We start from the raw sequence: 15,800 nt of genomic DNA, 5'->3' as shown, positions 1-15,800 counted from the left end.
CGCGCAAAACGGTTCAAATCACGCGGTGCTAGACGATCGAAACGCGCCGCAACGGCCCTCGACGCGCCTCTATTGGTGTAATGTGCATGTCTTCAAAGTCTTAACTGTGACATTTCGAAAGCATTGCTTGAGAAAACAATGATCGGTAACATTTACAAAAAAAAAAAAAAAAAAAAAAAGACTGCTGATATAAGTTCATCAGAGTGATCAGATTACAATCCTTTAGCACTATAAAATGATTTAAAATTGAACAAACTTGAGTTTCAAAATAGAAATATTTCACCATAACATTTTATTTACTGGGCACATTCTTAAACCAGTGGGAAAAAAAACACTCCTTTCATGCTCCAGATGGCAAACACACGTCTCACTTATTTATACACACATCATTACAGTGGCTGTACCCTCTGCACTTGGCCTTTCTCCCTGCTGTCATAGTTAATCAGTAAAGTAGCAGCTTGCTGATACTCCACATACCCTCAGGTAGGAATGTTTTTACCAGGCAAGATGGTCCTTTTTCCACTTTAAGACAATCTGACTCCACCTTCAGGAAATTAAAATTATTCTAGGAAAAAAGGTCAGGTTTCAGTGATTAAAAAACAACAAATTTTGATTTTATGATTCACACTCAATTATTGTCAGTAATTCCAAGATTAAACACATCGTGTTGAACCAAAACTTTATATAAAATATCATTAGTAATTAGTATCATTAGTAGTCAAAGCTCATTCAGTTTTACAATATAAAACATAATTATTTTTTAAGACAATAAGTTGCTAAAAACCGATGCAGGATGCAATTGATGAATTCTTCACCGAAATATAACATTATGTCAAAAAAAGGGGACGTTACTGCGTACTAGCTGTGGACCTTCAGGAAATCACAGGAAACACCTTGGGTGAGATTTCTGTACAGCTCATTAACCCTCGCTTATTGTCATAGTTGTTGTATAATCCGTGCACTCTTTGATGCAACAGATCTTGCGTGCACTGAGTGCGCCAAGGAAAAAAGTAAAGTGAGAAAAAAAATGGAGATAAAGTGCAACATCTTCTGGTTTACAGACAGATTCTGATCCACTTTCCACATCAACAAAATTTCATTTCTGTGACAAATTCCTACTAAAACAGCTTCGACATTTGTGCTTCTTGAATCCTGGTGGTTGTCAGCGGGCTATCTGATGATGTAAGACTGTGTGGCCTGTTATGGGCCAACCACCAGATCTCAATCAGATCCCACGGAGCCAGCTCTCAGCTCTCGTGTGGTTTGGAAAATGGACACTTATCCAGTCAGAAGGCCTCTAATGGAAACTTAGACCACACATCACACACCCCCACTGGCTGCTAAGCAGGCAATATTTCCAGATGCTGCTGCATTACATCACTGCACCCATGTGAGCCTTGCTGCTGTTGCTGCAGAGAGAAGCACAATAACAAGGCAGGGCAAAAAATAACCCGGCTCTGCTGTTCTGACTGCAGCTCTCCATTGTAACGCCACTGAAACTGAATAAAGCTTCACCCACCCAATTCCCAGAGGGTCTCTTCCCTACTAGGCAAGGAAAGACACCAAAGTAACCCTGCCCACTTTGCTCTTACGTAAGTTCACAGAGGGCTGGCGTCCGGCGGCATCAGCACCTGCAATCGTCATTTCAGAGTGAGACCGTGTGATGTCCGTTCTTCAAATATCAAAAACTAATTTTGTCCCAGGTCACACTGGTCCGTTCCCCTCTGCTCCCTCACAGTCGTGCCTCTTCCGCAGACACAGTAGATGTTAAGGCAGGTGAAAAATGAACACCATTCTGAGTGAGAAGAGTGCAAACTGTCTGCAAACGCATCTGCATTCTTAAAGGATCGCAGTGATGCTGAGGACAAGCAGAGGCTTTCAGCAAATGAAGAAGAAAGACAGCTCTGACGAAGAGGCCCCACAGGGCACAGTGGAAACGGGGATCCACCAGGAGAGCCAACCAAGAAGGAGTCAATGTTTCAGCTAGAAAAAAAAAGAAAGAAAGAAAAAAGATTCAAAAAAGTTTTACTTTAACACATTAAACAGGAAATATTCCAGAGCTCAGCTCTTCTACTTTAATGCTAAATGTATGACAGCGCACCTGGCTGGAGCTGTTCACAGTCTGTGAGGTTATCCAGCACCTGGGCAGTGTTCTTCTCTGCCCATGCAGTCAGAGTCTGTGCCAGAGCAGAGGAATGAGAGGATTTCTCAGCCATCTGCAGCAGGTAGGGCAGCAGGTGTGCAGACATGATGGAGGGCTCTGCAAACACATTGGCCTCATCCTGCTCATATAGACTGCAACTCCTGCAACAACACGCTGATGATTAATGCTCAGTTGAACAAATGTATAAATAACGTAGCTCTACTCTGAAAAGTATAACTACACGTTGAATTTTATGCACCATCTGTCAACTTACAACCACAAACCTGAATGTATTTTAATGGAACTTTAACTGACTGACCAACACAGATTGGTGACTAATTGTGTTATGAAAAAAAAATATAAGTGAATATTTGATATTTTAAGAAAAAAAAAAGAAAATGTATCATGCTTATGTAGTCAGCTCAATTTACTTTGAAAGTTCAGAATAAACTTCAGTCCAATCATTTGCACTCAGAATTTTTCAGTTAGTAAATTAAATGTTGCAAAGGCTGCTGAGGCAGAGGTACCATGACAAACTCAAACATAAAACATAAAAGGTACAAGGGAACAACTTGGATCGAGACATATTAATGTGGTAGAATGATCTAGTCAAAGTCCAGACAAGTGTGGTAAGGTTTAAAAACGGATGTTCACTGATGCTATTCCTCCGATCCAACCGAGTTTGCAAAAAAGATTATGCAAAGAATCCAGCCCCCAAGTCCCAAGACACCTACAACTGTAATTGAAATGAAAGGTAAACAGTGACATGTATTGTATTCAGTGCCATCCTGCAGTGCTCCAGGGTTTAGGGTTATGTTGCAATGTGTGGTCATAATTTGACAAAGTGTCAAAAAGGTTCAAGGCTCTTGAGTGCTTTTGCAAGATGCCACGCAGCTTCTGTTTAGTAACACACCCTCTTGCTGGCGAGGCTTCTCTCAGCACTGATCTGAGGTCAGCCTGAGGCAGGTGGGACAGCAGCACCTCCAGCGCACCAGGAGTATCCCAGCATTCCTGCAGCAGCAGGTCCAAAAGGAGCAGCAGAGCTTGGTTGATCTGCATGATGCAGACACTCCTCTGGTCGTTTCCTCGCCTTGAATGATGCAGCAAAGAGGCAAAACGGGCAGCTTTCTGCCTCACCTCCTGGCTTTGGTCCTGTAGCAGGTACAGGCCTGTGTTGATCAACCTGCACAATTTAAAAAAAAAAAAAAAACTACACATAAAATCCTTTTAAAGTATTTTAACCAGAATCAGTCATTTAAAGCTATCCGACATGATCAGATTTCCTCCGTACTTCATCATGATGGCAGGGAGAGAGCTGTGATCTCTGAGGTTGTTGATGAGCGGGAGTCCAGCTGCACAAAGAGCTTCGCTGCACGCTATCCTGAGGACTTCAGGGGCCTCTGGAGCCCGCTGACACTCCAGGATACTGCACCAACGCTGAAGCATAGACGTCTTCAGGCTTATTGGATAAAAATCAAAGTTAGAGGAATTTATGTTAATTTGGGAGTCTAAAATAAGGACTTTACAGGTCACAACCCGCCCCCCCAAAAAACAACAGTGTAAAACCTGAAATCTGACACATTGGGAAGCATCAGGCTAGCAGCATGTAGAGCCTGGGAGAGGTACTCTGGTCCACCTTTCTGGATTTCTAGGTCCAGAAGTAATAAATGCAAACACTCGGACGAACAAGGTTCTGAGTTGGGAAGCGGCTGAGGTAAAGCGGAGCCACCACCAGCCATCACAGAAACCAGAGCTGTGAGGTACGTGGTGCGGTAATCCACGCTGTCGCCCAGCAAGGCCTCCTTCAAGTTTGTCTGGAGAAAGAGAACAGTTTAAAAAAATTACCTTCACGTGATCAGAAGGCAGGTAATCCATCACACAGGTGCTGCTAAACGTGTTACTGGGCGTCATAAACAAACAGTAGGTTATCTCTGGCCCATGGCCGCAGATAGCCAGTGTCACATTTTTTCATGTCTTAAGAGTCGGGTAAATGCATGAGTCAGAGTCTTTATCTTAATGACCTACATGAACTTTTAACACAAATAAATACAATCTCCACAAAAAAGGCATTTTTAACAGGGTTTTAAAGAATAGGGTTTTTTTTACACTATGATTTAATTACTCATTCTTTTTGGGGGAAAAATCAGTTAGACAAGATTTTATTTAAGAGTGTCAGAGTGAAGGAGGGTGGTTACAGGTGAATGTCACACCTTTTCTATTGCAAATCTAGAAAAAAATAGATGGTCATTACATCCTAAACTGCCGGACTGTTTTTTTGTTTTTTTTTAAAGCTTGTCTTTGAGTTAAAGCTGTCTGTGCCTGACCTGCAACACCCTCTGGATCACTTCTTTCAATTCAATTTGCTGCCAGTCCTGGCTGTCCAGCAACCATGAGACCAGCGAGAGCCTCAGCTCAGGCGAGGCTGCAGAAAAACTCTCCCAAGTCTGACAAGCCCACTTTGGATCTGCACAGAGGAAGTGAAGGGCTCGCTGATGGAACGATGACAAGCCAACCTGTAGAGAGCAAAGTTAAAAGAAAAGAACGATTGAAATCTGTCAGACTGTAATTGGTATCCCCATTTTAAAAGGTAAAAGATACACATAATTAGATTTTTATATAAAGCACATTTTCAGCAACGAGGCAGTTCAAAGTGCTTGCTGAATGGTGTCAGAAATCTACTTCAGCTCAACAAAAACGTTTTCAAAGTCCTTTGCAAAGAACATAAAGCACACACAGTGTCTCGTGTGCAGTTGTCACACACCTGAAGACCCTCCTGAGGCGTGTGAAGGTCATGCATAAGTCTGTCACTGAGCTGCGACAGGAAAGTCTCGCAGGAATGTCTTCTCAGGGAGCCAGCCACACTCAGGTACGCCGCTCTCACCAGGGGGCAGCACTGAGCCGTGGTCCCCAGCCACATTGAAGAATGGATCCTGTTCACCACTTCGCGCAGGTCGTCAGAAAGGACACTACCGACACAAACACGGCAGAGTTTCAAAGTCAGGAAGTTGCTGATGAATATTTAAGTTCCTCCTTCATTCCAGTCCCACCTGTCTGAGCAGAGAGCTCGGTCCAGCAAGGCCTTCGTCTGTAGCAGCTGGCCGTGGAGCCGGTTGTGGCTGCAGGACTCCTGCGGGCCAGGGAGCTGAGAGGTCAGCTTTAAGAGGAGGTCAAAGTACCCCAAAGGCGGTGTCATGGCAACCAGAGCTTTGGAGGCCATTACTCTAACACTATAAATGGGACTGGCAGATAGCTGGAGTAACGGAGGCAGGAAGTCCAGCAGCGTTCTGCCAGAGGAAACACATGAGGATATGTACACTCAGTCACATAAACAACGAGTTAAAGAGAGGAGCAGATGCAGAATAAGATCATTTAACGAGTCGGAAAAGAATTCACAGTCGGAAATGATGTGTTATTGAATTGTTGCAATGAATACCAAAACAACAAAACTCAGTTTCCGCTGACTGGAAACTGAGCTGTTACTCCTAGTACTTTCCAAATAAAATGAGGCAGCACTTTTAAAAGGTCACTGCCTAATACATCCCATTTCCAATGTACAAAACTTTATAAACTAAAAACCCTGATTTGCTTCATCTGAACAAACCACAGGTAGCAAAGCAATACTGATCTTAGATTTAATTAAAAAAAATTATTTTTATTCTAAATGTCTGAAATCTGAGGCATTTTTATCATCTCCTGTCCTGGCAGTTTGGAAAGTTTGGTGTGTGTGTGTGTGTGTGTGTGTGTGTGTGTGTGTGTGTGTGTGTGTGTGTGTGTGTGTGGTTGGTTGCCTGACAGTATCAGGGCTGATTTGCTCTACATAAGAGGAGAATGTGGGATCTGCTGCCAAAACTGAACAGAGCAAATGAGTGGCACTGCAGATCACATCTGGTTCTGGTAAAGTCAGGTTTGAAAAACTTAAGTCTGAATATCAATTTACCTCCAAAGGGTAGAAAATCGCTAAAATGCACATCTATTATTTTAGTTTGGGCTAGACAAGATGTATTTATAGGACTTGGTGTCTTCTAGCATTTCCACATTTCTTCATCTATCTGCATACATCTGTGTTATGAAGAAATCAGATAATTGCTGTAAAATCTTGGGCTCTGCTCTCAGCAGCTCAGATTTATACTGGCCATGCACTGAACTAGATACAATAAGCAAAGGAACCGATATGTTTAGAAAATGTGGTTATAATGAGCAGTCCCTACTATAGAAGATCTATTTAACTTAACTGATCAGTCAAAAGGTGTGTAAGCATTACTCTGAGGAGTCTTGGACGCCAGGCTGCAGTTGGGCCAGCAGAGTTAGGATCGGGTAGAGTGAGGGCTGCAGATGCAGCTTGGCCCCGGCGGTTGGCCTCTGGAGGTGCTGCGCCGCCCCTCTCAGCTCGCCCAGGAGGAAAGCTTGAAGCGTAGGGTAGTGAAAGAAGAAGGCAGCAGGGGACATGCTGTGTTGCGTGGGGCCAGCCTCCACGCTGCCGGACCGCTGGCCAAGCATTCGAGAGCAAAGAGAGCCTAGAGGAGGACGGGCGGGTTAATGGACAATTCAGAGCAGAGCTTTCATGTCGAACAGGCAGCGAATGAGCTTCTGTCTCACTGTAAAGTTGCAACGCAGCATTCCTCATGGCCCAGCATGGAGATCGGAGCAGAGTCAGAGACAAGACGGCTACAGCGGGAGCAAACTGAAGAACAGCTGCCCCCAAACCTGCGCCACGCACCAACGCCTGCAGAGTGTGAACCGCACATACCTGTGCACAAAATGACAACGAGGTCATGGCAGTCTGTCCGATTCTTTACGAGCAGCACCGACCAGACAGCACTCGCAGAGTCAACACACCTGTGGGAGGTCCAGGGTTTGGTCCCAGTTCTCATCTAGGGGACGTCTGGCGGTGTCCAGCAGGGTTTGCATACTGAGCGCTAACAGCGGCCTCGCCTTACTGACCTCCTCTGACGAGAGAATGCACAGGATCAGCATGGGCAGCCCTGCAGCCCGTCGGGTCACAGACGTAGAGCCAGCGCACTGAACAACTTGCAGTCCCTGAAATGACATGAGTCTGCACATCAGCAGTTGTCTTTTACTAGTTAAAGAGAAAACCAAAATTACTTACATCTCTCAGCATTTGGGCAGGAATATCCTTGAGGTCTGGATCACTGCTGTTCAGCAGAGACGTACAGAACTTTGTGAAGCCTAAACCGCAGCCCTCTACCGCCCCCTGGTGAGAATAGAAACATCTGTTTACAGGAAACCAGCGCAAGTTTAGGTTTAAATGAAGTGGTTGCTGGACGTTTACACACAATTATGATTGGCATGAAGTTCTGAAAACATGTTGAGTTATTCAAACCATGTTTTCTCCAGGATGGAGTTATTTAACAAACAACTAGGGCTACTTTTGACAGGGAAAGTTGAAAAACAATTTTATCAACCTAAATTGCTCTATAAATGATGCTAAAAAAATTGTGAGGAACTTAGTGAAGAACTGAGCAGAAAAAAAAATTAAGTCTGGAGATTGCAAGACTATTGGTCCAAACGATTGTAAGTACTGATAATATAAAGTAGTCAGCTCAACTGATATTTGGCTTGTGGCGAAACGTTTTACAGTCAGAGAAAACAAACATTGAGCTGGGTTGAATCACAATGTAGGAAGTGAGTTTGGAGGAGTCCAGACGAGACTCCTAAAGTTGGTAACAGTGTATCAGTTGTTACTTATAAATCAATCAATTTATTCTTAATTTATAAGAAATCCAGATTGGAAACTGTACAGAATCTAAAAAATGGGTAAAGTTAAACAAAGAAGAAAAAAAAAAAACAGAAAGAAATTGGATCACAGCTAACATCTGTTCTCATGCTAGGTTTAAGTCAAACAGTAAAAGTATGTTTTTAACCCAGACTTAAAATCAGTACATTAATGTACCTGTATAATGGGCAATGTGAAAACACATAGAGAAGTAGAAGTAGCGAGTTATTCAGGGTCACTTTGGAGGGTCTTAGGAGCCACATGTGACCATCTGAGTAAGAGTTAGCTAAAAAAAAAAAATCATGTTAAGGGACAACTTAGTTACAGACGTTTAACTAAACATCTCTATATTTGAGCCCGTCTCTAAAGTTTTGACCATGTGGGAATTAGAGGAAATTCATCATAAAATCAAAGTTATGCATTCAATTACTCGTAAAGAGAAGTTGTTTGTTGAATTTAATCATCCCGACATAAAAAAAACAACAAAAAAACTGTGTAATACATTATTAGAACCATAAAATTTTTGACCACTGTCTTGAACTGTGTATTTTGAAAATAACGTACCCAGTGACGGCATTTTAGAAGAATATCCTTGAATACGTCCGACGCCCTCACTAAATCCCGTTTAGTTAGAAGACGCTCAGAATGTTTCTTGGATTCTTTCAGGACTTTCTCCACCAACAAACCTAAAAATATTCCCGTTTCCTGGTGCAAAGATGTGGAGAAGAAACACAGGTGAGTTTTCCCATCCTCTAACAAAGACTGATGCTGAGAAGGGGAACCTAAACCTTTAGAGAGACCCAGCAGCAGGTGAGAACAAGGCTGTGCTCTTCAGACAGCAGGACACACTCTTCCTCCTCTTCCTCCTCCTCGTCCGTTCGGCCACCTCCAGACTCTTGGGATATCAGAGAGCTGATGGCGTTTCCCATGTCACAAAAGGACGGGGGAGCATCTAAGAGACGAAAAGCAATTCAGTTTCCAATGTAAAAAAAAATGCATCTAAAAGGAGATTTCACCGTTCATCAAGATCGCTTGATTACATGTTTCAGAGACACGAGCCTCGCGATCTCCATGCAGAGCCGCAAGCAGCAGCAGAGAGATATTCTCCAGGAGATCCAACAACTTGGTCATCAGACTGCGGTCAAGTGTGGCATAGATATCATCAGCTGCTTCAAGCAAACACCTCTGAAGAGCGCACAACACCCCTGAAACATTACAAAAAAAAACAAAAAAAAGGGGATTCAGGGGATTCATATAAAGAAAAAAAAAGATTTCCCTTCATCATCGATGTGAATGAATGTTGGTCACCGTGAATAGGCTTGGTTCTGGCAGAGAGCATCATGTCTGCTTTGGCTGTCAGATGATGCTCCTCCAGCTCCGTCAGCAGGACTCTGACTACACACAGGTTCCTTCCAGCGTTGGCAGTACAGCTCAGGCTGCACCGATGTCCTGATCTAAATGGAGAACAGCGGATACTGTCGTCGCCCAAACATACCAACGTTGCAAGTGGAATAATGTTCACACCTCTGAAATGTTTTCACATTTTGTTCTGCTATAACCACAGGTGTCAGGGTTCATTACTGACGTAAATTATGCATAAAGTTGTGCGTAACAGTGATGCGGAGCGACAAATGGTTTCTAAAACAAAATGGGTTCACATACAGACATTCATTCATTCATTTACTGTCTGTAAACCTTGAAAGGTTGCAGGAGGGCAAAGGAAATAAAACTGATCTCAAGACCTTCTTTACTTTTACGCCACTAATCAAAATCCAGTACAACCAACCGCCTTCAGAAGGGTTGAACACAAACGCATACCGCACTTTTCAGATTCACAATTATACTCCAAATTGTATTTGTCTTCCACATAAAATCCTAAAATGTCAACATTTGTTGTTGCGAAGGAAAAAAAAGAAAAACAAACCTAAAGGCATGCAAATAATTTTACAAGTTGCACGAGGGGAGGTGAGACTTACTTTTGGAGGAGCATCTTCATCATGAGCGCTCCCATCTGAGCCTCCTGCACCCGCGGGCTGCGCAGAAGCTGCATGCTCCTCGTCTCCAGGACTTCCGAGATGTCAGCAGGGAAAGTGGGAGGGAAAAATCTCAACAACATGCCGGCCGAGAGCTCCCGGATCTGAAGGAACGAACAGCTCTTGCGTTACATTTCAGCCAGTGTAGACAAATCCCTAGCTGCACTCAGAGAGCCATACCTCATTTGTAGAATCCTCTAGACAACTGATAAGAAGCAGCTGCTTGGTTCTGCAGAAGAAATCCCACTGTCCTCTCTGTCTGGCACAGTCAATAAGAAGTCCTACGTTTGCTGTAATTATAACCAGTTTCATCATTAAAGAGATTGGAGGATACAGAGACCTAATGCTCAAGTACTTATCTTTTTTTTTAAAAAAAACAATGCATTCACATCTTTGTGCTTTTTTTAATACACAAGATCCTGTTAAGAAACACTGACGTTTGTGTTTGCAACGCGACCAAACATTGGTTCAATGGGTGCGAATACTTCATTGCACTTGAGTAAAAACATCTGTTGCTCCGTGTTGTTTTTAATGTCTCACCCGGTGGCTGTCCCTTCTTTTTGTCGGGGCTCCAGGTGTCTGTGCACGTCTCCAGGACTGCAGACAACAACAACAGCGCCGTCTTCTTCCTCTGATAGCTGTGTCCAGGTGACAGAGAGCTGTATGGAAGCTCACCTAACCACTCCACAAAGCCTACGTGACATAAAAAACATCTTTTCTGAACAGAGAATACAAAACTGAAAAATCCCAAGAAAACAAAATATATAAAGTTCGGAGCAAAACGTCCATCGTCTCTTTTTTTTCCCTCCTCACCAATCCCTTGCTCCAGAACATCCTTTCTGCTTTGATGGCTGACATCTTCTTTCTTTTTGCCCTTGACTCCTCTGATGTGTGCCAAGCAGCCGTCTCTGACACGAACCAGAAACCTTCTCACCGCAGCCTGAAGGTGCTGCCGAAAAGGTGAGGACTCGCAATTCAGATTCTGGGGGACAAACTCCTTCAGTATCGTGATCTCCTCTGCAGAGGGGATGTCTCTGGTCTTCGGGCTGCAGCAGAGCAGGTTGAGGGCAGCCAGGCGCACTTTGTCGTCTGCAGACCCGAGAGCCAGCTGCAGGGTTTTAAAGGTGGAGCTGCCCTGCAGAGCCCAGGGAGAACAGCCGCTGATGGCTCGGTAGGAGCTCAGGACGCACGCCCAGGCGCGCAGGTGGCCTGGCTCGTGGGGGTCCAGGGAGGCCAGCAGGTGATGCACGGCCGAGGGGAAAACCTGGAGGGTGCAGGGCAGTAAATATGTTGAGCCGTTGGTCTGTAGGAGAGTCACTTCAGACGTCAGAGCCTCCAGGAGGAGAGGCCGCCAGCAGTTCGCCCAGCGCCCGGCCAGATCCACTTCAGCGAGTGAGGCAGGAAGCTCTCGCCTCTGCTGCTGGATCAGACACTTGTAAAACTCTGAGCCGCACGGGGACAGGTGATTGGTCGATAGGCACTTCAGGAGATGGCCAGATACCTCAGTGTATTGATCCAGCACCTACAGAGACACAGCCAAACATCTGGGTCACAGAGAGTAAAAGTGACAACGTTGTAAAGAATGTGATGGCTATTATATGCTCACCAGCTCAGCTCCCACATGAGGCAGCAAAGCACAAAGGCGGTGGTATTTGGCTTTGGCCTCCCAGGGCAGTTTCAATAATCGTTCAAGCAGGGTGAAGTAAAAAGCCCTGCTGGTGTCACAAAACTGCTCAGAGTCCAAGGCGTAAAGGTTCAGCAGGAGAGTAAAGGCGCTGCTCGCAAACTCAGGCACCCCTTCCACCTGCCGAAACAGAAACACACACGCACACACACAAAACATTTAGATTGCAATCAATATCAGTTATTGTTAATATCACAAGATTATTTTCAATGCGGTGAAGTTCCTTCCAGCACACAGTGGAAACAAGAAACAAATGCACCTCTAATAAAACAACTATTCAATAACTTAGCCAGAAAGCCTAATGTGCAACCAAATACCAATCATTGTGTGTTCCTTCTGAGGACAAGTTAACGTCAGTGACTCACTGGGCTTTCTGCATTGGTCCAGATTATGTGTGTAAGCCGCTGCAGCAGCCTGCTGCCGTCGGGCAGGAGGCGGGCGCCGGTCATCTTCCACAGATCCGTCACGCATTCCTTCGCTCTCTTCAGCCACATTGTCAACACTGCGACAGCATTTTGGGTTTTTAGCACAAAGCACAGCCAGTCAAAGAGACAGACAAGCAGTTTGGAGTTCGCTCACCCTCAAAGGCTAAGTAGTGACAATCCTGCATCTCCTCACACAGTGCATAAACAAGAGGAAACAAAACGTCCAGCAGCAAACAGGCCTAAGAAACAAGATAACACGGAGTCAAAATGATGGAAAATCCCGGATGTGCTCCACACAAGCGTTCCCTACCTGTGTGGTGTTGTGGCTAGGACTTAGTAAGATGTGAGGTCGACAGCAGGTGAGGAGGCCTCTGCTCACAGCCAGCCGGTCCACTCTGTCCTTCCCTACAGGGTCACATATCACCTGCAGGACCCCCACGGTCAGCTGGTAAGGTTCTGAGAGGCAGCACAAAGAAAACGTGTCCAGGCAGAAAACTCCTGACTTCACAGAGTCTGGAGTAAAAATTATTTGGTCCTGCAAAGATTAAATCTGTTCATGCATAAGCTCACACATGAAGTGATGTGGGGGAGTGACATCATGATGCTGTTGTTATATTTGGCTTGTGTTACCATTTGAGGCTTCATTTTATAATTCTTTATTAATTATATCATCATTACCATAATATCCTGGATATAAGAAAAAATAACAAGTACCCTTGGTTTTACAATTTACTTTTTCCACTTGAAGTACATTTTTAGTGCCTGTAAAACAACCTTTTTTTTTTTTTGGATAGATCAATATGTTTCAAGTTTCCTGGTTTTCCAATGAGAAACTCTACATCTGAACTTCTCTAGTTCCAAATTGTGAGCAGATCCCTGGTGGACCTACATTTGTGTCCACCTGTTCAAATATTTGCTTGCAGATCAACTAACAGTCTTCACAGGAGAAAATCAGCTGCCTAATGCCGAGGCTGCGGATCACCCGCAGACTGCAGCACTCTCATTTAACCCTGCATTCTTGCTTTGAGGTCCCACTCCAAATAAAATCTGTAACTGTTCCAAAATAACCTTTTCTTTTTATCTGAACAAAGAGCATGCAATCTCAACGGGAAGCAATTATCTTGCTCTACTGTCATTTCTGGACACGAAACACATTTTCCTTGCATATCATCTTAAGCAGGTCAAATTTGCGCCCCGATGAGGAAACGCTGAGCTCCTTGGAGCCTGTCTTTTTCACATTAAACATTCTCGTCTCTGCCTTGATGTGTCGGAAATGCTGGCTCTCAATTGAGATCTAAGCTACAGATCACATTTAAATCAACGGGATTTACTTAAAAATAAAAATATCTTCAGTGATCTTAACATAAGATAGTCTTTAATCAGACAACAGTATTCTCTACAGTTCTTTAAGGCTTCCACTCAACCCTTCTTTACTAATCAAGACTAAAGACTATAAGGAAAAGGATAAGAAACTTGTGATGACATTAGAAGTAAAACTGAATAAAATAATTACAAAACTTTCAGCCAGAATTATACTAAACTGAAAAATGGAAAACCAATAAAGGCCAACGTAAAATTGATCACTGTGTAGTGGAAGCAAGAGATGTGAATTTTAAGATTAAAAAAAAAAGGCAAATGAAGATGCCTTAATAATTTGAACTAAAACCAGTACCAGTTTTCTTTTCCTGCTCCTAATTGTTCTCATAATTTATTGTGTTCAAATACCACCGTATGACAGGCTGAAAGGGTATGATGCTGCAGGTGTTACGTACGTGGATGAGAGGCCTGCAGCAGATTCCAGGCTGCGGCTCCAGCAGCTGTACTCTTGGATGCGGTGTTGATCAGCATCGCCACCGCTGTGCCCGCCAAAAGACGCGTGTCCCTGTTGCAGCACTGCACGACAGGTCACATAAGCAGCTCTCTCAGCACTTGTTTGTCGTCTAGAAGTTGATAAATTTGCTTCGAAAGAAAAGACACCTGTCCAAGTATGTCTATAAGAGCCTGCAGAATCCTCTGCACTGCTTCTTTGCTGTGGTTTTCCTCCCACACCAGAGGAGCAACTTTGTTGGGCAACAGCTGAAACGCTTGAAGACACACCTGCAGCCATGAATGTTCACATGTTAGAAATAAAGTTAAGGTTGTTTTATTATGGCTGTTCTTGGTTAGTATTCCTGATGCATGTTTCATTTGTACCTTGACAGTAACATAACAGATCGGCCCATCTCTCCGAGATTCCTCCTGTAGCACAGCAGGAAGAGATTCAGATACTCTCTGCAGCATTGGCACGAAGGATTCTCGCCAAACCTCTCGACCAACTACGCTGTCCTCCAGGTACATGCATGCTAAAATTATGGAGAAATAATTACAAGTCTGCACATTACATCTGTGACATACTAGAAATAATGTAAGGATCAGTGAACCCACCTCTCTGCAAATCCTCCAAAGAGAGAACCTGGTAAAAAGACAAAGTCAAATCATTCACATTTTGTCACATTACAGCCAAGTTTGTTTTTTTTAAATTGGTATTTTATGTAACATATCAACAAACAAAAAGTCACGCATAGTTTTAAAGAGGAAATGAAGTAACACTTGGTTTTCAGACAATTTATTATTATTTTTTTTTTATTTATTTCATCTTTATTTTACTAAGATAAAAATCCACCAAGATTAAAAACCTGTTTTTCAAGGGAATCCATGCCAAGATGCATCAACAGTTCAAGAGGCACAGCAAAAGTATGAATGCAAAGGATTGCAAAAGGTAACCAAACACACAAAGTGAGGTCTCTGTACCTGATCACTGTGGACTATGGCATGAAACCTGTGGAGGGTCTCCTTATAAACCAGTTTGTGGTCCACCTTTGCTGCCAAATGCTGCAGCATCTGTGAAGCAGAAGTTTTCATTACATCACAATTCTTCCACATCATTTTACAGTGTAAAAGGAATCTGTGCAGCTCACCTGGTCCACCTTACGACAAGCTGTGGAGATGCTGACCATCTCCAGCTGCAGGGACAGGAGGAGTCTGACCAGAAGCAGGAGATGCTCTTCCTCCAAACCACGGAGCTGTGCCTCTGGGATCTGCCTCAGCAGCTGGGCTGCCTCCTCCAAACTGCGCTCCTTGCTCCTCTTGACGCTGCTCCTGTCCGTGCAAACAAATTGACTTTTTATTACAGAACCGACGGCGCATGTGCACTTTAAAAATAGCTTAACAAACCTGGAGGATTCAGACAGTTTGTCGACAAACAGCTGGAGGGTCTGGCAGCCATTTTCAGGTGTTGAATTTTCAGTGATGGAGGCGTCCCGAAGGCTTTTTATCAGGTTTTCAAACGACATTGTAACTTTTACTCCTGAATGCAGATACCCGGTGTTGACATATTACTGAAAGCACGTTTCTGTTTACTGCCGAAAGACTTCTACTTCTATGAGTTAGTGGTGATCACGGTAGCGATATGCTGCCATCTAGGGGCTGAAAATTGTGGGATCTAATGTGACTGAGATAAAACAGAAACGGTTAATTTTATGTAACCTTTATGGCTTAATAAATGACCAGTAACGTTAAATAGATCATTTTTCGGATATTCTGCATCGAATGTCCACCGTTAGGAACTTTTATTGCCAAATTTATCAACATTGTTCTGCGGTGTATAGTTGCTGACAAGTACTAAAACCATCTTTCTTCTCTTATTTAGTGTGTGGCTTCCAGCAAATTCTGTACTGACTGTACATTTAGGTTTATTCACTAAGAGGTCTGTGTCAATAGATTTAAATCTTCTAACAAAAAT

General features: G+C 43.6%; 1 protein-coding gene across 1 annotated transcript; it reads right to left on the bottom strand.

The window, feature by feature from the left end:
- Positions 1-273: 273 nt before the first annotated feature.
- LOC103470302 (thyroid adenoma-associated protein homolog) lies at positions 274-15,454 on the bottom strand. Its single transcript, XM_008418654.2, has 31 exons — positions 15,233-15,454; positions 14,977-15,157; positions 14,810-14,899; positions 14,444-14,471; positions 14,213-14,361; positions 13,997-14,116; positions 13,792-13,912; positions 12,330-12,475; positions 12,174-12,258; positions 11,960-12,096; positions 11,517-11,714; positions 10,724-11,432; positions 10,451-10,603; positions 10,091-10,200; positions 9,854-10,014; positions 9,186-9,331; positions 8,918-9,082; positions 8,666-8,829; positions 8,442-8,582; positions 7,251-7,355; positions 6,980-7,180; positions 6,740-6,890; positions 6,405-6,657; positions 5,191-5,427; positions 4,905-5,109; positions 4,468-4,656; positions 3,710-3,957; positions 3,435-3,602; positions 3,057-3,326; positions 2,102-2,304; positions 274-1,983 (listed from the first exon to the last, which is right to left on the bottom strand). Exons 1-31 carry the CDS (start codon positions 15,349-15,351, stop codon positions 1,733-1,735), a joined length of 5,604 nt encoding a protein of 1,867 aa, XP_008416876.1. The 5' UTR covers positions 15,352-15,454; the 3' UTR covers positions 274-1,732.
- Positions 15,455-15,800: the final 346 nt, after the last annotated feature.

Source organism: Poecilia reticulata, linkage group LG9, assembly GCF_000633615.1.
Source record: "Poecilia reticulata strain Guanapo linkage group LG9, Guppy_female_1.0+MT, whole genome shotgun sequence".
NCBI lineage: Eukaryota > Metazoa > Chordata > Actinopteri > Cyprinodontiformes > Poeciliidae > Poecilia > Poecilia reticulata.
The sequence above is the reverse complement of the archived record's forward strand: the minus strand, read 5'-3'. Positions and strand labels throughout refer to the sequence as shown.